The 24,200-nt window shown below is 43.1% G+C and overlaps 2 protein-coding genes across 4 annotated transcripts in view; both read right to left on the reverse strand.

Moving 5' to 3' along the window:
• The window catches only part of LOC124034708 (BMP-2-inducible protein kinase-like), a 478,039-nt gene that overhangs the window by 374,925 nt on the left and 78,914 nt on the right, over positions 1 to 24,200 (reverse strand). The window lies entirely within an intron of this gene.
• Positions 7,284 to 20,991, reverse strand: LOC124034714 (epigen-like). Its single transcript, XM_046348197.1, has 6 exons — positions 20,742 to 20,991; positions 12,904 to 13,047; positions 12,382 to 12,502; positions 10,930 to 11,088; positions 7,501 to 7,576; positions 7,284 to 7,437 (listed from the first exon to the last, which is right to left on the reverse strand). The coding sequence occupies exons 1-5, from the start codon at positions 20,767 to 20,769 to the stop codon at positions 7,519 to 7,521; spliced, it is 510 nt and encodes a 169-aa protein (XP_046204153.1). The 5' UTR covers positions 20,770 to 20,991; the 3' UTR covers positions 7,284 to 7,437; positions 7,501 to 7,518.

Here is a 24,200-nt window from a genome sequence, read left to right on the forward strand (position 1 = left end):
GAACCAAAAAGGGTTCTACATGGAACCAAAAATGGTTCTACCTGGAACCAAAAAGGGTTCTACATGGAACCAAAAAGGGTTCTACATGGAACCAAAGCAGATTCGTCAAAGGGTTCTCCTATTTGGACAGCCAATGAACCTCTTTAGGTTCTTGACACTGTAGCACCTTCTTCTTCTGAGAGTGTACGATTGGGCAGTCATGGGAAGCTGAATAACATGTCTCCTGGAGAATCCAGTCTCAGTGAGAACAGATACAGAGAATAAACATTAATGAACATCCGCAAGGCTAGTACAAACTTAGCTCTTACAAAGCTGGCTATTATGAATCACTACACATTGAAGATATCAAGATATAAAACAGAACACAAAAAACAAACATTCAAGGATCCCCGATGAATCAAACATTTCACATCCATATTGGGGGGAACACGTTTCAAGAACTAGGCTTGCTTACAATGTCACACACACACACACACACACACACACACACACACACACACACACACACACACACACACACACACACACACACACACACACACACACACACACACACACACACACACACACACACACACACACACACACACACACACACACACACACACACACACACACACACACACACACACACTCTCTCTCCCCTCTCCTCTCTCTCTCTCTATTTCTGTCTCTCTCTCTTCTCTCTCTCTTCTCTCTTTCTCTCTTTCTCTGTCTTGTCTCTTCTCTCTCTCTCTCTCTCTCTCTCTCTCTCTCTCTCTCTCTCTCTCTCTCTCTCTCTCTCTCTCTCTCATACACACATTTACTGTCATTCACTAAACAGATATCAAAATGTCAAAACGTTAGCTGGCTAGCTATAACCAATGGATACAACAGGTCAAAACGTTAGCTGGCTAGCTATAACCAATGGCGACAACAGGTCAAAACGTTAGCTGGCTATCTATAACCAATGGCTACAACAGGTCAAAACGTTAGCTGGCTAGCTATAACCAATGGCTACAACAGGTCAAAACGTTAGCTGGCTAGCTATAACCAATGGCTACAACAGGTCAAAACGTTAGCTGGCTAGCCATAACCAATGGCTACAACAGGTCAAAATGTTAGCTGGCTAGCTATAACCAATGGCTACAACAGGTCAAAACGTTAGCTGGCTAGCCATAACCAATGGCTACAACAGGTCAAAATGTTAGCTGGCTAGCTATAACCAATGGCGACAACAGGTCAAAATTAAAACTTACCATGTCCATGGAGGATTAGCCAGAGAGATAATGTTAGCTAGCTAATGTGTCTCTGTAATGTATCTCTGTAATGTGTCTCTGTAATGTATCTCTGTAATGTGTCTCTATGTAATTTTATATGTATTTGGTAGAGCATGGCGCTTGTAACGCCAGGGTAGTGGGTTCGATCCCCGGGACCACCCATACGTAGAATGTATGCACACATGACTGTAAGTCGCTTTGGATAAAAGCGTCTGCTAAATGGCATATCATATATCTCTGTAATGTATCTCTGTAATGTGTCTCTTTAATGTGTCTCTGTAATGTGTCTGTATCTCTGTAATGTGTCTCTATGTAATTTTATATGTATTCATGTCAACAATGGAAATATGTCCACAACTTTATCATGCGATCCCAGTCACTTGAAACATTTTTTAGTGTTTATTTTTTTACTGACAAATAAAATGAATCAGTCTACAGTGGCCATTGGATCTCTTTTAGTCCCCATTAGAACTAATCTTCCAAGAGTCTTTAACATTAAAATACAATGTATAATACAATCAAATGTTCCACATATAACACACTATTACAAACATACATAATACACTAGCATAATGACCCAATAAATACTCCATCTAAAAAAATATTGATTCTTCATCTACAATTTAAATATAGTATATATACTATAATCCATTTCTATGTATTATATTTAAATTGTTTTTAAATAATGTTTAAACTTATATATTGAAAGGGTTTCTGGTTTGCTCAGTTAATTTATTCAATTTCTTTATTGCTCTAAATCAAAATGTTCTTTTGCCCATTTCTTTTTTCTGTCTGGATAACGCATAGATGGAGGACAATCTATTCCTAGTATTTACTGAATGTCTGTCTCTTACCAACTGAATACCGTTGTGAATAGAACTCGGGCCGTTTTAAAATATGTATATTATGAAGTAAAATAAGCATGTTTTTTTTTCTTCAATTATCTTGTCGATTGATGACCAACCAAGAACACTGCCCATGACTGAAACTGTCATGTTTTGTCATATATTGTCTTGTCATTATGCTTTCCCTTCTGTTCGTTTCCCCCTGCTGGTCTTATTAGGTTCGTTCCCTCTTTCTATCCCTCTCTCTCCCCCTCCCTCTCTCACTCTCTCGCTCTCTCTTCTCTCTATCGTTCCGTTCCTGCTCCCAGCTGTTCCTATTCCCCTAATCAATCATTTAGTCTTCCCACACCTGTTCCCGATCCTTTCCCCTGATTAGAGTCCCTATTTCTTCCTTTGTTTTCCGTTCCTGTCCTGTCGGATCCTTGTATGTATTGGTCACCGTGCTGTGTTTGTGTTTCGCCCAGTCGTGTCGTGTTTCCCTCAGATGCTGCGTGGTGAGCAGGTGTCTGAGGCTGCTAGGTTCAAGTGCCTTCCCGAGGCTACCTGCTGTTCAAGATCGAGTCTCCAGTCGGTTCTCGTCATTACGAGTGGAAGTTGTGTTTTTTGATTGTATTTTACTTTACTGGATTAAAGACTCTGTTTTCGCCAAGTCGCTTTTGGGTCCTCATTCACCTGCATAACAGAAGGATCCGACCAAGAATGGACCCAGCGACTATGGATTCTCTCTACTCTACTCTCGAGTTCCAGGGAGCGATGCTCGGCAGACACGAGCAGGAATTGTCTGCTGCTCGGCATGCCGTTGAGACCCTGGCCGCTCAGGTCTCCGACCTCTCAAGACAGTATCAGAGTCTTCGTCTCGTGTCACCAGCTACTTCCGGTTCTTCCGAGCCTCCGGAACCTAGGGTTAATAACCCACCTTGTTATTCTGGGCAGCCCACTGAGTGCCGCTCCTTTCTCACCCAGTGTGATATCGTGTTCTCTCTCCAACCCAACACATACTCAAGAGAGAGAGCTCGGATTGCCTACGTCATATCACTCCTTACTGGTCGGGCTCGGCAGTGGGGCACAGCTATCTGGGAGGCAAGCGCTGAGTGTACTAACAATTATCTGAACTTTAAAGAGGAGATGATAAGGGTTTTTGATCGCTCAGTTTTTGGGAAAGAAGCTTCCTGGTCCCTGTCTTCCCTATGTCAAGGTAATCGATCCATAACGGATTACTCAATAGAGTTTCGCACTCTTGCTGCCTCCAGTAACTGGAACGAGCAGGCGTTGCTCGCTCGTTTTCTGGAGGGACTCCACGCTAAGGTTAAGGATGAGATTCTCTCTCGGGAGGTTCCATCCAGCGTGGATTCTTTGATTGAACTCGCTATTCGCATTGAACGACGGGTAGATCTTCGTCACCGAGCTCATAGAAGAGAGCTCGCGTTAACTGTGTCTCCCCTCTCTCCGACACTACCGTCTTTCCCCACTGACTCAGGTGTTGAGCCCATGCAGCTGGGGGTATTCGCATCTCGACTAAGGAGAGGGAACGGAGAATCACCAACCGCCTCTGTCTCTATTGCGGTTCCGCTGGTCATTTTGTCATTTCATGTCCAGTTAAAGGCCAGAGCTCATCAGTAAGCGGAGGGCGACTGATAAGCGCTACTAGACGGTCCTCTCCGTCAAGTACATGTACTACTTTACCGGTCCATCTACGCTGGACCGGATCGGCAGCATCCTGCAGTGCATTAATAGACTCTGGGGCAGAGGGCTGTTTTATGGACGAAGCCTGGGCGCGGGAACATGACATTCCTCTCAGACAGTTAGGGAGCCCACGGTCATGTTTGCCTTGGATGGTAGTCCTCTCCCCAGTATATTATATGAAACACTACCTTTAACCCTCACTGTATCTGGTAACCATAGTGAGACCATTTCTTTTTGATTTTTTGTTCACCTTTTACACCTGTTGTTTTGGGTCATCCCTGGCTAGTGTGTCATAATCCTTCTTTTGATTGGTCTAGTGGTTCTGTCCTTTCCTGGAGCGTTTCTTGTCATGTGAAGTGTTTAATGTCTGCTATTTCTCCTGTTTGTTCTGTCCCCTCTTCTCAGGAGGAACCTGGTGATTTGACAGGAGTGCCGGAGGAATATCATGGTCTGCGCACGGTCTTCAGTCGGTCCAGAACCAACTCCCTTCCTCCTCACCGGTCGTATGATTGTTGTTCTGATCTCTTTAAGAAGCGTTTTGCTTCCGATCCTATCCTTGTTGCACCTGACGTCACTAAACAGTTTTTGTTGAGGTTGACGCGTCGGGGTGGGCGTGGGAGCCATTCTGTCCCAGCGCTCCGATACTGACGATGGGGTCCACCCTTGTGCGTATTTTTCTGCTTCTGCTCCTGGTCTTGCTGGGTCTCAGTCTGTTCCCTGCCATCGCATCTCTCCTGTTCTTGTTCCTGCCCTTGCTGTGTCTCAGTCTGTCCCTAGTTGTTACTCTCCTGGCCTGTGTGGTCCTGTTTGCTCTAAAGTTTTCAGTTCTCTACCCGTGTCTCATTTTTTTTTTAGAGTAGTACCCTAGTTTCCCTTTTTTTTCGTTTTCCGTTACGGTCCTGAGGAGAGGAGTTGGGTTCTTTCTCGGGACGTGCTGGACCGTTTGATCTATGATTTCCTCCGTTGCCGCCAGTGTTCCTCCTCGAGAGCGCCAGGAGGCGCTCGGTGAGTGGGGGGGTACTGTCATGTTTTGTCATATATTGTCTTGTCATTATGCTTTCCCTTCTGTTCGTTTCCCCCTGCTGGTCTTATTAGGTTCGTTCCCTCTTTCTATCCCTCTCTCTCCCCCTCCCTCTCTCACTCTCTCGCTCTCTCTTCTCTCTATCGTTCCGTTCCTGCTCCCAGCTGTTCCTATTCCCCTAATCAATCATTTAGTCTTCCCACACCTGTTCCCGATCCTTTCCCCTGATTAGAGTCCCTATTTCTTCCTTTGTTTTCCGTTCCTGTCCTGTCGGATCCTTGTATGTATTGGTCACCGTGCTGTGTTTGTGTTTCGCCCAGTCGTGTCGTGTTTCCCTCAGATGCTGCGTGGTGAGCAGGTGTCTGAGGCTGCTAGGTTCAAGTGCCTTCCCGAGGCTACCTGCTGTTCAAGATCGAGTCTCCAGTCGGTTCTCGTCATTACGAGTGGAAGTTGTGTTTTTTGATTGTATTTTACTTTACTGGATTAAAGACTCTGTTTTCGCCAAGTCGCTTTTGGGTCCTCATTCACCTGCATAACAGAAACAAGAAGAACCACATCTCCACCTTAAAACAACCCATGACTACAACAGAAGGACCATATCTCCACCTTAAAACAACCCATGACTGAAACAAGAACCATATCTCCACCTTAAAACAATCCTTGCTGCTTTGTTGAATGGAAAGAGACAGCTGTTACAAAAACACCTACAAGATAGATTGTCAAGCCTCTGATCCTGGGTAAACCTACAAGGTAGATTGTCAAGCCTCTGATCCTGGGTAAACCTTCAAGGTAGATTGTCAAGCCTCTGATCCTGGGTAAACCTACAAGGTAGATTGTCAAGCCTCTGATCCTGGGTAAACCTACAAGGTAGACTGTCAAGCCTCTGATCCTGGGTAAACCTACAAGGTAGATTGTCAAGCCTCTGATCCTGGGTAAACCTACAAGGTAGACTGTCAAGCCTCTGAGTAAACCTACAAGGTAGATTGTCAAGCCTCTGATCCTGGGTAAACCTACAAGGTAGATTGTCAAGCCTCTGATCCTGGGTAAACCTACAAGGTAGATTGTCAAGCCTCTGATCCTGGGTAAACCTTCAAGGTAGACTGTCAAGCCTCTGATCCTGGGTAAACCTACAAGGTAGATTGTCAAGCCTCTGATCCTGGGTAAACCTACAAGGTAGATTGTCAAGCCTCTGATCCTGGGTAAACCTACAAGGTAGATTGTCAAGCCTCTGATCCTGGGTAAACCTACAAGGTAGATTGTCAAGCCTTTGATCCTGGGTAAACCTACAAGGTAGACTGTCAAGCCTCTGATCCTGGGTAAATCTACAAGGTAGATTGTCAAGCCTCTGATCCTGGGTAAACCTACAAGGTAGATTGTCAAGCCTCTAATCCTGGGTAAACCTACAAGGTAGATTGTCAAGCCTCTGATCCTGGGTAAACCTACAAGGTAGATTGTCAAGCCTCTGATCCTGGGTAAACCTACAAGGTAGACTGTCAAGCCTCTGATCCTGGGTAAACCTACAAGGTAGATTGTCAAGCCTCTGATCCTGGGTAAACCTACAAGGTAGATTGTCAAGCCTTTGATCCTGGGTAAACCTACAAGGTAGACTGTCAAGCCTCTGATCCTGGGTAAACCTACAAGGTAGATTGTCAAGCCTCTGATCCTGGGTAAACCTACAAGGTAGATTGTCAAGCCTCTGATCCTGGGTAAACCTACAAGGTAGATTGTCAAGCCTCTGATCCTGGGTAAACCTACAAGGTAGACTGTCAAGCCTCTGATCCTGGGTAAACCTACAAGGTAGATTGTCAAGCCTCTGATCCTGGGTAAACCTACAAGGTAGACTGTCAAGCCTCTGATCCTGGGTAAACCTACAAGGTAGATTGTCAAGCCTCTGATCCTGGGTAAACCTACAAGGTAGACTGTCAAGCCTCTGATCCTGGGTAAACCTACAAGGTAGATTGTCAAGCCTCTGATCCTGGGTAAACCTACAAGGTAGACTGTCAAGCCTCTGATCCTGGGTAAACCTACAAGGTAGATTGTCAAGCCTCTGATCCTGGGTAATTATTCGCCTACCTCCTCATGCCTTTTGCACACATTGTATATAGACTCCCCTTTTTTCTCTGTGTTATTGACTTGTTAATTGTTTACTCCATGTGTAACTCTGTGTTGTCTGTTCACACTGCTATGCTTTATCTTGGCCAGGTCGCAGTTGCAAATGAGAACCTGTTCTCAACTAGCCCACCTGGTTAAATAAAGGTGAAATAAAAAAAATAAAAAAATAAAAATCGGTTGTAGTTCTGATACCTGGTGGTTAAATGAGGTGTAGACCTGCCCGTGTGATAGTGATGTTGACTCCTTTATGAAAATCAATCTTCAGACAATAGATCGGATTTGAAAGATCGGATTTGAAAGATCGGATTTGAAAGACATATGTTACACAACAACAAAAATAAACACATTAAAAACACGTACACGTCAAAAAAAACAAAATTATAACTTTAATTTGAGATATAATTTTAGATATTTCAATAAATAGCCACAATTTGATAGGATATGGGAAGACATTGTGGTCAATATACGGTTATGGAATTGTTGGGACTGCAAAACAAGACGAGGTTGGTGGTGGTGGTGATGATGATGATGGTAATTATGAAGCTGATGAAGATGATGATGAGGATGGTGGTGGTGGTGGAGATGATGAAGACGGGGCTCAAACTGAGTTCTCCGAGCCACCGTAGGTCTTGTAGAAAAGGGGCTGTTTTTCACACCTAGAATGAGAGAGAGAGAGAGAAAAGGAGGTCGAGACAGAAAATGTAAAGTGAGACAAACGATAAAAATTCCAGTATTACATCATGATCCCAACCACACTGCCCGGGCAACAAAGGAGTGGCTTTGTAAGAAGCATTTCAAGGTCCTGGAGTGGCCTAGCCAGTCTCCAGATCTCAACCCCATAGAAAATCTTTGGAGGGAGTTGGAAGTCCGTGTTGCCCAGCAACAGCCCCAAAACATCACTGCTCTAGAGGAAATCTGCATGGAGGAATGGGCCAAAATACCAGTGTAACAGTATAATTTTACGTCCGTCCCCTCGCGCGAACCAGGGACCTTCTGCACACATCAACAACAGTCAACCACGAAGCGTCGTTACCCATCGCTCCACAAAAGCTGCGGCCCTTGCAGAGCAAGGGGAACTACTACTTCAAGGCAGAGAGCAAGGGGAACTACTACTTCAAGGTCTCTTTTGAGCAGCAACCAGTAATCCGGGTCAACAGCATCAATGTAACAGTATAATTTTAAACCGTCCCCTTGCCCATATTGAAAGGGACCTTCTGCATCAACAACAGTATCGTTACCCATCGCACAGGTCTCAGAGCGCGATTAACACCGCTAACTAAGCTAGCCGTTTCACATCCGTTACACCAGCAACAGTGTGTGAAAACCTTGTGAAGACTTACAGAAAACGTTTGACTTCTGTCATTGCCAACAAAGGGTATATAAGTATTGAGATAAACTTTTGTTATTGACCAAATACTTATTTTCCACCATCATTTGCAAATAAATTCATTAAAAATCCTACAATGTGATTTTCTGGATTTTCTTTTCTTCATTTTGTCTGTCATAGTTGAAGTGGACCTATGATGAAAATGACAGGCCTCTCTCATCTTTTTAAGTGGGAGAACTGGCACAATTGGTGGCTGACTAAATACTTTTTTGCTCCACTGTATGTCCTCATATTGTCATATGCCTCTCTGATTTAAAGGAAGGAATTATGTCTGCTCTATTCATTATACTTCTATGTTCTGTATGTCAGGGGTGTCATGCACCTATTATTATTATTATTATTATTATTATTATGAGGTGCCAGAAGTACATGAGGATGGATGGGAGGTGGTCCGTAGGGGGTTGACGTGATGTATAGAGTCATGTTGACCATAGGGGGTTGACGTGATGTATGGAGTCATATTGACCGTAGGGGGTTGACGTGATGTATAGAGTCATATTGACCGTAGGGGGTTGATGTGATGTATAGAGTCACATTGACCGTAGGGGGTTGACGTGATGTATAGAGTCATGTTGACCGTAGGGGGTTGATGTGATGTATAGAGTCATATTGACCGTAGGGGGTTGATGTGATGTATAGAGTCACATTGACCGTAGGGGGTTGACGTGATGTATAGAGTCATATTGACCGTAGGGGGTTGACGTGATGTATAGAGTCATATTGACCGTAGGGGGTTGACGTGAAGTACAGAGTCGATGTGAAGGGGTTACGAGGTAATTGAGGTAGATATGTAGAGCTATAGGTAGGGGATAAAGTGTCTAGGCAACAGAAGAGCAGCAGCATCGTATGTGATGAGTCAAGACTTAAAATCTCTTCAGCCAAGGGCTTACGTTTTCGAACATTCTGTTAAAAATCGCGCAACATTTCAGCGTCCTGCTACTCATGCCAAGAATATAGTATATGCATATGATTAGTATGTGTGGATAGCAAACACTATGATGTTTCTAAAACTGGTTAAATCACGGCTGTGACTATAACAGAACGTGTGTTTCGTCGAAAAGCCCAAGGAAAACTGATGACCAAAAAGTGGAAAAAAATATCAATGCGCCACTTGCATGTATTGTCTATGGCGCCGAGATTACAAGTCCTACAGCTTCCACACGATGTCACCAGTCTTGGCAATTGCCTGGAGGTTGTTCCTTGGTCAAACGAAGAAGAGAGACCCCATTCCATCCGGTCTCTGACAGGATGTTTTGGAAGAGAGATTTCCGACCTGATTTGAAGACGTGGAGCTATTGAATACACATCGCCCCCTGATCAATCTGATAGATTATTAAAGTTTACTAATACCTAAAGTTGGATTACAAAAGCATTTTGAAGTGTTTTGTGAAAGTTTATAGGCAACTTTTTTCATTAAAAAAATGAAGTTGCGTTTTGAAACAGTGTTTTTTTCTGGATCACACAGTTTTCATAGATGGATATTTTGGGTATATATGGACCAATTTAATCGGAAAAAAAGACCAAATAGTGATGTTTATGGGACATATAGGAGTGCCAACAAAGAAGCTCGTCAAAGGTAATGAATGTTTTATATTTTATTTCTGTGTTTTGTGTAGCGCCGGCTACGCTAATTATTTTGTTTACGTCCCCTTCAGAGAATTTCGGGGTGTTGCATGCTATCAGATAATAGCTTCTCATGCTTTCGCAGAAAAGCATTTTAAAATCTGACTTGTTGGCTAGATTCACAACGAGTGTAGCTTTAATTCAGTACCCTGCATGTGTGTTTTAATTATTATTATTATTATTATTAATGAACGTTTGAGTTTTAACGAGCGCTATTAGCATTTAGCATTAGCATTTGCATGCATTTTTCCAGATGGCTGGGTGGGACGCAGACGTCTCAGGGGACGCTAAGAGGGAAAATAGTCAGACAGATCAACAGACATGATGCCTAATTCTCAAAAGGTTATCTATTCGTATCTCTTCACCCGTTCAGTTGTAATTTTAATTAATGATGCACATTGATTTATTTATAACTTTTATGCCTTAGGAGTTTAGTACAATTGTCACAATGCTATATGGTATCATATAAGTGTAGAAAACTTGCCAGCAGGCATGCCATGTAAGATAGTTAGATAAATTACTCTAACTTGATGATTGATAGCCTGAAATGGCTTGGTATCTAGTTATAAGGTTGGTAGATTGGGAACCTGTCTAGCCGGCCAGCTAAACTCAACTTCATGAAATGAATAAGGGGGCTATTAATTACAGAAGAATATGAAACCAGCATATTCATCAAGAAGGAATCAATAGGATACTCTACAGTTGCTTGATCAAAATGCATTTATAAACATACCTTCTAAATCAAATCAAATCAAATTGTATTTGTCACATTCACATGGTTAGCATATGTTAATGCGAGTGTAGCGAAATGCTTGTGCTTCTAGTTCCGACAATGCAGTAATAACCAACAAGTAATCTAACTAACAATTCCAAAACTACTTCTGCGAGTCCGTACGTGAGTTTTGCCCCCTTGGGGTCTGTATTACGTAACATGTATGACGCTGTATTGCTCCACATGTGTGTGTGTGTGTGTGTATTTTTTTACTGTGAGTTGCTTACCTTCTCTTGATGCAGCAGTAGAGACCGACAGCGAGGCAGCACACTAACATGGCCACGCCCACGCAGATGGCAATCACCTCCTCTGTTGTGGCTAACTTGCACAGCGTCGCCTGGTGGACCAACAGACCACAGCGAGCGCCGCTATAGGAAGCATCACACCTACAGAGAGAGAGAGAGAGAGAGTTGACGAGCTCAATTAGTTTGAAGTAACTGTGTGTGTGTGTGTGTGTGTGTGTGTGTGTGTGTGTGTGTGTGTGTGTGTGTGTGTGTGTGTGTGTGTGTGTGTGTGTGTGTGTGTGTGTGTGTGTGTGTGTGTGTGTGTGTGTGTGTGAACCAAGGTTGTTTCTGGTTTATGGTGTGTGTGTGCACTCACTTCCGTGTGTGTGTGTACCTGACACCCTGTGTGTCTCAACCACACTGTGTGAGTGCTGTTCATCGACTACAGCTGTGTGTACCCCAACATCAAGCTCGAGAACCAAGGTTGTTTCTGGTTTATGGTGCTGTTACTCTATTCAGTAACTAGTATATACCGCCAGTAACTCGTATCTACACTCCAGTAACTACTAAGGAGATGTACTTACACCATCCATGTAACTAGTATATACCTCCAGTAACTAGACATATACCTGAATTGGTCCAGTAACTGACACTGTGTATCGACCTCCAGTAAGATAGTATCTACCTCCAGTAACTAGTATCCTCCAGGACACCTCCAGTAACTAGTATCTACTTTCAGTAACTAGTATCTACCTCCAGTAACTAGTATCGACCTCCAGTAACTAGTATATACCTCCAGTAACTAGTATATACCTCCAGTAACTAGTAGAGACCTCCAGTAACTAGTATCTACCTCCGTCAGTGGCGGTCGGGGCCGTTTTAAGATGAGGGAGGATGATTTTTTTGTTTAAATATCAATGGCCTTATTTCTGTTACATCATATTGGATGACTGTCATTCATATTCCATTTACCCAGTTTAATGTAACAGCGAGGCTCACATTTTTCCCTATTACCCATCATGCTACAACCTAGCCTACGAATGAAAGTTTACAACGTAGGAGCACCTTGTACACTCTTGCCTGCATCAAGCGTACCATTAGTCAAACAAGAGTTTCTATTGGACAATTTAGGTATGTTGAAGAAAAGTTTTTCAACAGAATCGGTGGAATGAAAACACCTCTGATCACACGCGCAAACACAGTTCACTTTCATAGCAGCCACGTTGTATTCCTTCTAATAATAATAATAATGCACTCTCCTCCTCTCACCTTTTCCCTTTTCTCTTATGGACTTCAATGCACGACACATCAACTGTATGTGATGTATCGTTTTATCTGAAAATGGTCACTTTTTTAAAATATAATTTTTATTTGTATGAAATTCACTGAGGAGGATGGTCCTCCCTTTCCTCCTCTGATGAGCCTCCACTGGTGTGTGTGTGTGTGTGGTCTTACATGCAGGCAGGGGTATCGCTGTCAGGGGGGTACATGCACTGTCCGTTCAGGCAGTAGTCAGAATCCTCATCTTTACAGGATCTTGACATCCTCAGAACACGAGGTTCCTCCATATCACTACCTGCAAATCAATCAATCAATTAATCAATCAGATCTTTATTAAAGAATAACGAAAACACAAACTGGTCATGTAGCAGCTTCAATCTAAAGCCCTTAACCCTTCCATTCAGTCTATCCAAGGTGGGGTGTGGGGCGTAGCCAGGAGCAAGTGAAACAGGTATCTGAATCCTGAACATATACTGGAAGGCTCTCGTTTGTTGTGATGGGTAAAACTCTGTAGTATATGCACAAGTATTTTCAAGAAGAAAAAAAACTAGATGCTTCCAGTCTGTTCAGGATTAGAATACCTGATTTTTTCTCCCAAGAAGCACCTGTTCCCCCAACCTTTAAACCCACACTAAACCTTCTTCCCCATGCCGTTTGGAGCATTAAGACAACAGCTGTTTCTATCCTATAAATCACCATTTACAGGCAGCGTGGAGATTTTGGGTTCTGCAAGGTCCGGGCTGAGTGTCCATTGTGTTGGTTGAAGTTTGTCTGAATGTTTTGCTGACTGGATCCCTGTGGAGAGGAGGAGGAGCAGCACTGCAACCAGAGTGGTGGAGTCTGTGGGAGGGGAACAAAGGAGATTAATGAAAGGTTTTACCTTTAACTGCTATCCTTCTACACCAACACAATTACACGGCTCTAAAGTTCCTAAAGAATCTAATTATCAGATTTCTTAGTAGGGTACTTCCTGATCTGCCCGGTGAAAGCCAGCACCTGTCCAGACACTTGTCAGATTAGTGATTAGGCTTGACACTTACTAGGTGGGATGAAAAGTTGCTTTAAATCATGTTATTTTTAACTAGGCACGCCAGTTAAGAACAAATTCTAATTTACAATGACATCCTACCGTGGAACAGGTTAACTGCCTTGTTCAGGGACAGAACAAAGGATGGTTTACCTTGTCAGCTCAGGGATTTGATCCAGAAATATTTCAGTTACTGAACAAAGGCTCTAACCACTAGGCTACCTGCCTCTAACCACTAGGCTACCTGCCACCCCAAGATCAGTGGTTAGGCAAGATGGAATGTTGCTTTTTAAAAAAAAATGTAACATTGAAAAGCACAGAACAAACACAGTCAAAAAAAGGGGACTATGTTAAATAAGTATGTTTATCCTGGCACAGGAGCTGTTCAAAATGGAGGAGCTGTTCAAAATGGAGGAGCTGATCAAAATGGAGGAGCTGATCAAAATGGAGGAGCTGTTCAAAATGGAGGAGCTGTTCAAAATGGAGGAGCTGATCAAAATGGAGGAGCTGTTCAAAATGGAGGAGCTGTTCAAAATGGAGGAGCTGTTCAAAATGGAGGAGCTGTTCAAAATGGAGGAGCTGTTCAAAATGGAGGAGCTGTTCAAAATGGAGTTTAGCTTTCAAAATAAAGGAGCTGTTCAAAATGGAGGAGCTGTTCAGAATGGAGGAGCTGTTCAAAATGGAGGAGCTGTTCAAAATGGAGGAGCTGTTCAAAATGGAGGAGCTGTTCAAAATGGAAGGGCTGATCAAAATGGTGGGAAAGGTCCAAAACTGTTGAAGAGCTGTATCGAGAACAATTGTATCCTAACAATACTGAAGTTCAGAGGCAGAATGCTCTTCTCCCTGCTCCACCAAACACTCACATGTGTGCATACATTCTACATACTGGTATATGCTGTGTTGTGTAGATTCAAAGTCCCACTACCCTGGTGTTACAAGTTTATATTTCTATAGATAAAGCTACAGAAGGACCATACATAAAATACAACATATAACTCTGGCTGGGTCCCTTACCAAAAAGTGTACCATGGTAGTACAATGACAAAAATACTATGGTACTATATTGGTTTGTTGGTTACTACCATGGCAGGAAAATAACATGGTATTTACACCAGAACTATGGTGCTTTCTTGCCATGATAGTGACAAAAAACATGTATATTTTTGTTAATTGTACTAGTCACCATGGTAGCACAAATAAACCATGGTAGCACAAATAAACCATGGTAGCACAAATAAACCATGGTAGGACAAATAAACCATGGTAGAACAAATAAACCATGGTAGAACAAATAAACCATGGTAGCACAAATAAACCATGGTAGCACAAATAAACCATGGTAGAATGCAAAAAAACATTTATATTTTTGTTAATTGTACTAGTTACCATGGTAGCACAAATAAACCATGGTAGCACAAATAAACCATGGTAGTACAATGAAAAAACATACCATGGTTTTGTACTAACAGCGTGTAGTGAAACGTGAAAGCATTGTAGTTGTTTACAATGTATTATTATGGTCTGTTTCCCGCAGGATGTGATAGGTTACACATGTTCTGTGGTTGTGTGGCCGGTTGGATGTAATCACAAATTCTATAAAATGACGTTGGAGGCGGCTTATGGTAGAGAATGGAACATTAAAATATCTGGCAATAGCTCTCGTGGACATACCTTCAGTCAGCATGCCAATTGGATGCTGCCTCAACTTGAGACATCTGTGGCATTGTGTTGTGTGACAAAAACTGCACATTTCAAAGTTGCCTTTTATTGTCCACCAGCACAAGGCGCACCTGTGTAAAGATCATGCTGTTTAATCAGCTTCTTGATATGCCACACCTGTCAGGTGGATGGATTATCTTGGCAAAGGAGAAATGCTCACTAACAGGGATGTAAACACATTTGTGGCAAACCTTTTTAGGTGTATGAAACATTTCTGGGATCTTAATTTCAGCTCATGAAACCATGTTGTGTTTGTTTATATTTTTGTTTTGTGTAAATTCATCATCGGAAAGTATTGACTTTTCCCACATTTTGTTATGTCACAGCCTTATTCTAAAATGGATTCAATAAAAATATATTTCCTGATAAATCTACACACAATACTACATAATGACAAAGCAAAACCAGGTTTTTGGAGAAAAAAAATGCAAATGTATTGAAAATGAAAAAAAAAAGCAGAAATACCTTATTTACATAAGAAGGGCCTTGGTCAGAGAGGTAAATAACAAAGAATGTGCTTTCCTCCACGCTCATTGGAACTACAGACAAAATGGGAGCCACTTAGAAAAACTACAACTTCTCCCTCATCTTCCCCAAAAAACAGCCTGAAACTCTAAAGACTGTTGACATCTAGTGGAAGCCCTAGAAACTGCAATCTGGGAGGACTTTGCCTTATTATAATAAGTGCCAACCATTGAAATTAGTGGTGGGATGCATTTTTAAAAACTTTGGAGTGTTTTCTATCCAAATCTACTAAGTATGTACATCTCCAATCCAAAGTTAAATCTAGAATTGGCTTCCTATTTCACAACAAAGCATCCTTCACTCATGCTGCCAAACATACCCTTGTAAAACTGACCATCCTACCAATCCTCGACTTTGGCGATGTCATTTACAAAATAGCCTCCAATACCCTACTCAACAAATTGGATGCAGTGTATCACAGTGCAATCCGTTTTGTCACCAAAGCCCCATATACTACCCACCATTGCGACCTGTATGCTCTCGTTGGCTTGCCCTCGCTTCATACTCGTCGCCAAACCCACTGGCTCCATGTTATCTACAAGACCCTGCTAGGTAAAGTCCCCCCTTATCTCAGCTCGCTGGTCACAATAGCATCTCCCACCTGTAGCACACGCTCCAGCAGGTATATCTCTCTAGTCACCCCCAAAACCAATTCTTTCTTTGGCCTCCTCTCCTTCCAGTTCTCTGCTGCCAATGACTGGAACGAACTACAAAAATCTATGAAACTGGAAACACTTATCTCCCTCACTAGCTTTAAGCACCAACTGTCAGAGCAGCTCACAGATTACTGCACCTGTACATAGCCCACCTATAATTTAGCCCAAACAACTACCTCTTTCCCAACTGTATTTAATTAATTTATTTATTTTGCTCCTATGCACCCCATTATTTTTATTTCTACTTTGCACATTCTTCAAAACTACCATTCCAGTGTTTTACTTGCTATATTGTATTTACTTTGCCACCATGGCCTTTTTTGCCTTTACCTCCCTTCTCACCTCATTTGCTCACATCGTATATAGACTTGTTTATACTGTATTATTGACTGTATGTTTGTTTTACTCCATGTGTAACTCTGTGTCGTTGTATCTGTCGAACTGCTTTGCTTTATCTTGGCCAGGTCGCAATTGTAAATGAGAACTTGTTCTCAACTTGCCCACCTGGTTAAATAAAGGTGGAAAAAAATAAAATATATATATCCTAGCTTCTGAGTCTGAGTAGCAGGCAGTTTACTTTGGGCACGCTTTTCATCTGAATGTCAAAATACCGCCTCCTAGCCCAAAGAGGCTAATGCACTGCATCGCAGTGCTATCTGTGCCACTAGAGATCCTGGTTCAAGTCCAGGTTTTGTCGCAGCCAGTCGTGACCGGATGACCCATGGGGTGGTGCACAATTGGCCCAGCGTCGTCCGGGTTAGGGGAGGGTTTGGCCGGCAGGGATGTTCCTGTCCCATCATGCACTGGCGACTCCTGTGGCGGGCCGGTCGCGATGCACGCTGACACGGTTGTACGGTCTTTCCTCAGACACATTGGAGCGGCTGGCTTCCGGGTTAAGCAGGTGTTGTGTTAAGAAACAGGGCGGCCTGTTTCGGAGGATGCGTGGCTCTCAACCTTTCGCCTCTCCCGAATCCATACGGGAGTTGCAGCAATGGGACAGGACGGATACCACGAAATCGTGGGGAAAAATTTGTTTAAAAAAATAAAATAAAAAACACAACACAAAAAGGATATTTCCATGATCCACATCTACCATGGTATATATCAGTAATAATCATAATTCAGTTTTATATCTTTATGTTTGAAGCCTGAAATGTGGCAAAAGGTCGCAAAGTTCAAGGGGTCCGAATACTTTCGCAAGGCACTGTATAAGGCAATACCATGGTATTATTTAGGTACAATGGTAGTAACATGGTAGTAACATGGTAGTAACATCATACTTCAAGGCTAAAACCATCATACATTTCCATGATTCAGATGTAAACCATGTTATGAATGAAAATACCATAGTATCACCGTGGTATGAACATTGTTGATCAAGTCCAGCACTAATGAATGGTCTGTTGGCGGAGTAGTTTAGTGTGTTAATGGAAAAGGGGGGGAAAGGTAACACATTACTTGACACCCAGCGTCATCAACGCTATAAAATACTTTAGTAAAAAATAATTTAAAGTACCTTAAGTATATATTATATTATAAGTATATATTTTTGGAGGTATTTGTACTTTACTTTACTATTTATATTTTTTGGACAACTTTTACTTTTACTTCACTACATTCTTAAAGAAAATTATTTATTTTTTACTCCATACATTTTTTCTTTCACCCAAAAGTACTATAGTTACATTTTGAATGCTTAGCAGGACAGGAAAATAGTTTTTTTGTCTATTTCACTTTTACCTGTCAAGAGAATATCCCTGGTCATCCCTACTGCCTCTGATCTGGAGGACTCACTAAACAGAGAACATCCCTGGTCATCCCTACTGCCTCTGATCTGGAGGACTCACTAAACAGAGAACATCCCTGGTCATCCCTACTGCCTCTGATCTGGCAGCAGACTCACTAAACAGAGAACATCCCTACTACCTCTGATCTGGAGGAATCACTAAACAGAGAACATCCCTGGTCATCCCTACTGCCTCTGATCTGGTGGACTCACTAAACAGAGAACATCCCTGGTCATCCCTACTGGCTCTGATCTGGAGGACTCACTAAACAGAGAACATTCCTGGTCATCTCTTACTGCCTCTGATCTGGAGGACTCAGTAAACAGAGAACATCCCTGGTCATCCCTACTGCCTCTGATCTGGAGGACTCACTAAACAGAGAACATCCCTGGTCATCCCTACTGCCTCTGATCTGGAGGACTCACTAAACAGAGAACATCCCTGGTCATCCCTACTGCCTCTGATCTGGAAGACTCACTAAACAGAGAACATCCCTGGTCATCCCTACTGCCTCTGATCTGGAGGACTCACTAAACAGAGAACATCCCTGGTCATCCCTACTGCCTCTGATCTGGAGGACTCACTAAACAGAGGACATCCCTGGTCATCCCTACTGTCTCTGATCTGGAGGACTCACTAAACAGAGAACATCCCTGGTCATCCCTACTGCCTCTGATCTGGAGGACTCACTAAACAGAGAACATCCCTGGTCATCCCTACTGCCTCTGATCTGGAGGACTCACTAAACAGAGAATATCCCTGGTCATCCCTACTGCCTCTGATCTGGAGGACTCACTAAACAGAGAACATCCCTGGTCATCCCTACTGCCTCTGATCTGGAGGACTCACTAAACAGAGAACATCCCTGGTCATCCCTACTGCCTCTGATCTGGAGGACTCACTAAACAGAGAACATCCCTGGTCATCCCTACTGCCTCTGATCTGGAAGACTCACTAAACAGAGAACATCCCTGGTCATCCCTACTGCCTCTGATCTGGAGGACTCACTAAACAGAGAACATCCCTGGTCATCCCTACTGCCTCTGATCTGGAGGACTCACTAAACAGAGAACATCCCTGGTCATCCCTACTGCCTCTGATCTGGAGGACTCACTAAACAGAGAACATCCCTGGTCATCCCTACTGCCTCTGATCTGGAAGACTCACTAAACAGAGAACATCCCTGATCTGGAGGACCCACTAAACAGAGAACATCCCTGGTCATCCCTACTGCCTCTGATCTGGCAGCAGACTCACTAAACACAAATACTTAGTTTGTAAGTGTTGGAGTGTGCCCCTGGTTGTTAAAAAATAAATAATAATAATAATAATAAGGAAATCGTTCCGTTTGCTTAATATAAAGAATTTGATGTATAGTATTTACTTATGACAATTTAATACTTTTTTCACCATTGTAACTTAAGTACATTTAAAACCAGATACTTCTAGACTTTTACTCAAGTAGTATTTTACTGGGTGACTTTCACTTTTACATTGGGTCGTAACACGTTTATGACAAGGTCATAACCGGGTCAAAACCAGGTCATAACCATGTCATTACCATGTCATTACCATGTCATAACCAGGTCAAAACCAGGTCATAACCAGGTCATAACCAGGTCATAACCAGGTCAAACCAGGTCAAAACCAGGTCATAACCATGTCATAACCAGGTCATAACCAGGTCAAAACCAGGTCATAACCATGTCATAACCAGGTCATAACCAGGTCATTACCAGGTCAAAACCAGGTCATAACCATGTCATAACCAGGTCAAAACCAGGTCATTACCATGACCTAACTGGTCATAACCAGGTCATTACCATGTCATAACCATGTTATAACCATGTCATAACCAGGTCATAACCAGGTCAAAACCAGGTCATAACCAGGTCATAACCATGTCAAAACCAGGTCATTACCATGACCTAACTGGTCATAACCAGGTCATTACCATGTCATAACCAGGTCATTACCATGTCATTACCATGTCATAACCATGTCATTACCATGACCTAACTGGTCATAACTTAGTTATGACAAATATATTTACACCTGTTGTGAAATATATTGTGTTATTTTATGGCTGGTTATGACACCTACATAAGAGTGTTAAAACACCACTAAACCTACCACACAAGGCAAAACATTCCATTACACCATAGCCCGTGTGTCAACAGTATGTTTATATTATATATATATATATATATATATATATATATGCTCTGTGTGCTGATGACTGGGATGAATGTCGGAGCAGATTTCAGGAGCAGGACAAGACATTCTCTTTGTTGACTGATGACTGATATGAGGACATGTACATGCACGTGATTGGCCCATCTGGCCTTATGCGATTATGATGTCATAATGCTTCTCGACGGTGTCATAAAGTGGTACTTTCTTCGTCCAAGTAAAGCAGGACACAGGAAGTGTCATAGTGCTTAATAAAATAAAAAAATGTTTAAACGCCCGTAAAGAATTCACAATGACAACAACAACAAAGGGATTTAAATAAAAATAAAACTTTCAAATGAAATGAAAGGAAACTTCTTGTCAGGGCAAAAATCTGATATGAATAAATGTTGGGGGTTGACACTCTTTTGTAGATGTCCATAACGAGTCATAAAATAACGCAATATATTAAACTTATGTCTCAATAGGTGTAAATATATGGGTCGTGACAGCGTTATGATCATATTATGACAGGTTTTGACAGGTTATGTCAGCTATTATGACATATTATGACATTGTTAAGTGTTACCAGATGATGTGTTAGGACTGTAAAGACACCGCACAGACACACAGTTGCAGGATACTCACCCCTTACAGTCTGGTTTGGTCCTGACATCTTGTGGTTTTTTTTTCTAAGTGTGTTGTAGCCGTCCAGTGAACTCTAGTTAGTCTTCTCTTCAGGTGTGTGGATTACAGTGAAAGTTCAGGATGCTTTATACCCTTTCAACACACCCCTGTCACAACTTGCACAACAAATGGCAGAACCAGAATTCTGGGGTAAAGAGTATCTCCTTTCCCCAAAATGGCTCGCTCGGCTGCTTCTTCCGTATCACTTCCTGTCCCATTGCCCTCGGTTACCTGCATGCAAAGGCAGAGGCCTCTCCTCTTGGGCAGGTATTCAACAGGTATGCAGCCCGAGGAGGCAGGAGATGACACGCTATAATAAAAGTACACACACACATGTATTTTCTTCCTAATGAATTAACATGTATTTTTCTTCCTAATGAATTAACATGTATTTTCTTCCTAATGAATTAACATGTATTTTCTCCCTAATGAATTAACATGTATACTTTAATAGTAGTAAGTGTTGGCTCAGAGGTACTATTGTGAAAGTGTGGAGTTTGGCCAAAAAGTGGGTGTTTGTACTTCCTGACTCTTGGTGTTCCTGACTCAGTGTTTTATGGCAAGGAGGACAGGTTTGTCCTCCTTACTCAGGATTTGTTTCGGTGACAAGTTCAAATTTGTTCATAAACAGAAGTTGTAGTTCAGTCTGTCTCTCTGTAAAAGAAAAAGAAAAAGAAGAAGCAGTTGGAAGGAAGGACTCCGCTTTACAATCATAATGTATAGACATGTTTTTTGCAGTCTATTCGGATTGGCATGGCAACACCATAAACCATAACATTTACGTAAGAATTTAGATATGGTTTAATTAATTAATCAAGATTATGTTTGGAGTAAATGTTCTCTTTCAGTCAGGCAACATACTATGGGGAAACGCACTCTTGCGACTTCGGCTGAAGGATCTACAAATCACACCTGACGAGGGCCAATGAAATCCAAGCCTCGCTGGAAGCCCCGCCCTTCCAGAGGTGATAAGCGTGAGGCTCGAATTAATTCCTTCCTTCCATTATTCCGTTCTTCATCTCAGTGTGAACAGAAACGATTCACACTACTGAAACAAAACAAGAAAAAAAAGATGGCTGACGCGACTGTAACGAGTTCGGTTTTTGTGATGAATAAAAAGATACTGACATTTGTTGTCTTGTATGTCTCGACTCGGCTCAGGCTGTCCTCGCTCCAATTAGTTTGTGTGTGAGACTAGGGGACAGCTAGCACTGTTCCCATGCAGGTTCTCTTTACAATTGCATAGCATTCTTTAGGGTGTCTTGGTGTTTCCGATAGTTAGCATCCTCTCCCGGGTGCCAGTACCTCGGCTCAGTTTGAGTTGCGGAACGTGGAGATGGTTTGGGTTGTTGGTCGAATGTCTCCTGTGCGCTCTATCGCCAGTTACAGGAAGCTACTCTACCACCAGGGTCAGTATACCTCCTCTATTACCAAGGTCAGCATACCCCCTCTAGAACCAGGGTCAACATACCCCCTCTAGAACCAGGGTCAGCTGTACCCCCTCTAGAACCAGGGTCAGCATACCCCCTCTAGAACCAGGGTCAGTGTACCCCCTCTAGAACCAGGGTCAGTGTACCCCCCCCCCTCTAGCACCAGGGTCAGCTGTACCCCCTCTAGCACCAGGGTCAGCGTACCCCCTCTAGAACCAGGGTCAGCGTACCCCCTCTAGAACCAGGGTCAGCATACCCCCTCTAGCACCAGGGTCAGCTGTACCCCCTCTAGAACCAGGGTCAGCGTACCCCCTCTAGAACCAGGGTCAGTGTACCCCCTCTATTACCAAGGTCAGCGTACCCCCTCTAGAACCAGGGTCAGTGTACCCCCTCTAGAACCAGGGTCAGCATACCCCCTCTAGAACCAGGGTCAGTGTACCCCCTCTAGCACCAGGGTCAGTGTACCCCCCCTCTAGAACCAGGGTCAGCGTACCCCCTCTAGCACCAGGGTCAGCATACCCTCGCCCTCTAGCACCAGGGTCAGCATACCCTCACCCTCTAGCACCAGGATCAGCATACCCCCTCTAGCACCAGGCTCAGCATACCCCCTCTAGCACCAGGGTCAGCATACCCTCGCCCTCTAGCACCAGGGTCAGCATACCCCCTCTAGAACCAGGGTCAGCATACCCCCTCTAGCACCAGGGTCAGCATACCCTCGCCCTCTAGCACCAGGGTCAGCATACCCTCGCCCTCTAGCACCAAGGTCAGCATACCCTCGCCCTCTAGCACCAGGGTCAGCATACCCCCTCTAGAACCAGGGTCAGCATACCCCTCTAGCACCAGGGTCAGCATACCCTCGCCCTCTAGCACCAGGGTCAGCATACCCTCGCCCTCTAGCACCAGGGTCAGCATACCCCCTATAGAACCAGGGTCAGCATACCCTCGACCCTCTAGCACCAGGGTCAGCATACCCCCTCTAGCACCAGGATCAGCATACCCTTGCCCTCTAGCACCAGGGTCAGCATACCCCCTCTAGAACCAGGGTCAGCATACCCCCTCTAGCACCAGGGTCAGCATGTGCTAGCCATGTTTATAGGGACACTATACTGTAGTCATTGATCATCCCTTAAGCCAACACCTCATTTGGCCGACTTTCGATCCAGTTCTCTGCTGCCTGTGACTGGAACGAATTGCAAAAATCGCTGAAGTTGGAGACTTGTCTCCATCACCAACTTCAAACATCTACTATCTGAGCAGCTAACCGATCGCTGCAGCTGTACATAGTCTATCGGTAAATAGCCCACCCATTTTTACCTACCTCATCCCCATACTGGTTTTATTTATTTACTTTTCTGCTCTTTTGCACACCAATATCTCTACCTGTACATGACCATCTGATCATGTATCACTCCAGTGTTAATCTGCAAAATTGTAATTATTCGCCTACCTCCTCATGCCTTTTGCATACAATGTATATCAACTTTTTTTTCTACTGTGTTATTGACTTGTTAATTGTTTACTCCATGTGTAACTCTGTGTTGTCTGTTCACACTGCTATGCTTCATCTTGGCCAGGTCGCAGTTGCAAATGAGAACTTGTTCTCAACTAGACTACCTGGTTAAATAAAGGTGAAATAAAAATGAATAAATAAAAAGATATCAGTTCGCCTCTGTGTATAGTTTGTCCTCCGACAAATCAATGGTAAGTTTTCGGTGTTCCTCAAGGTTCCATTCTAGGACCACTATTGTTTTCACTATATAGCTACCTCTTGGTGATGTCATTCGGAAATACAATGTAAATTATCACTGCTATGCAGACAACACACATTTAGATGAAACATGGTGAAGCCTCAAAATTGCCCTCCCTGGAAGCCTGTGTTTCAGACAAAAGGAAGTGGATGGTGGCAAATGTTCTACTTTTAAACTCGGACAAAACAGAGATGTTCTCGGTCCCAAGAAACAAAGAGATCTTCTGTTGAATCTGACATCTT

The sequence above is a fragment of the Oncorhynchus gorbuscha genome, linkage group LG04 (assembly GCF_021184085.1).
Source record: "Oncorhynchus gorbuscha isolate QuinsamMale2020 ecotype Even-year linkage group LG04, OgorEven_v1.0, whole genome shotgun sequence".
NCBI lineage: Eukaryota > Metazoa > Chordata > Actinopteri > Salmoniformes > Salmonidae > Oncorhynchus > Oncorhynchus gorbuscha.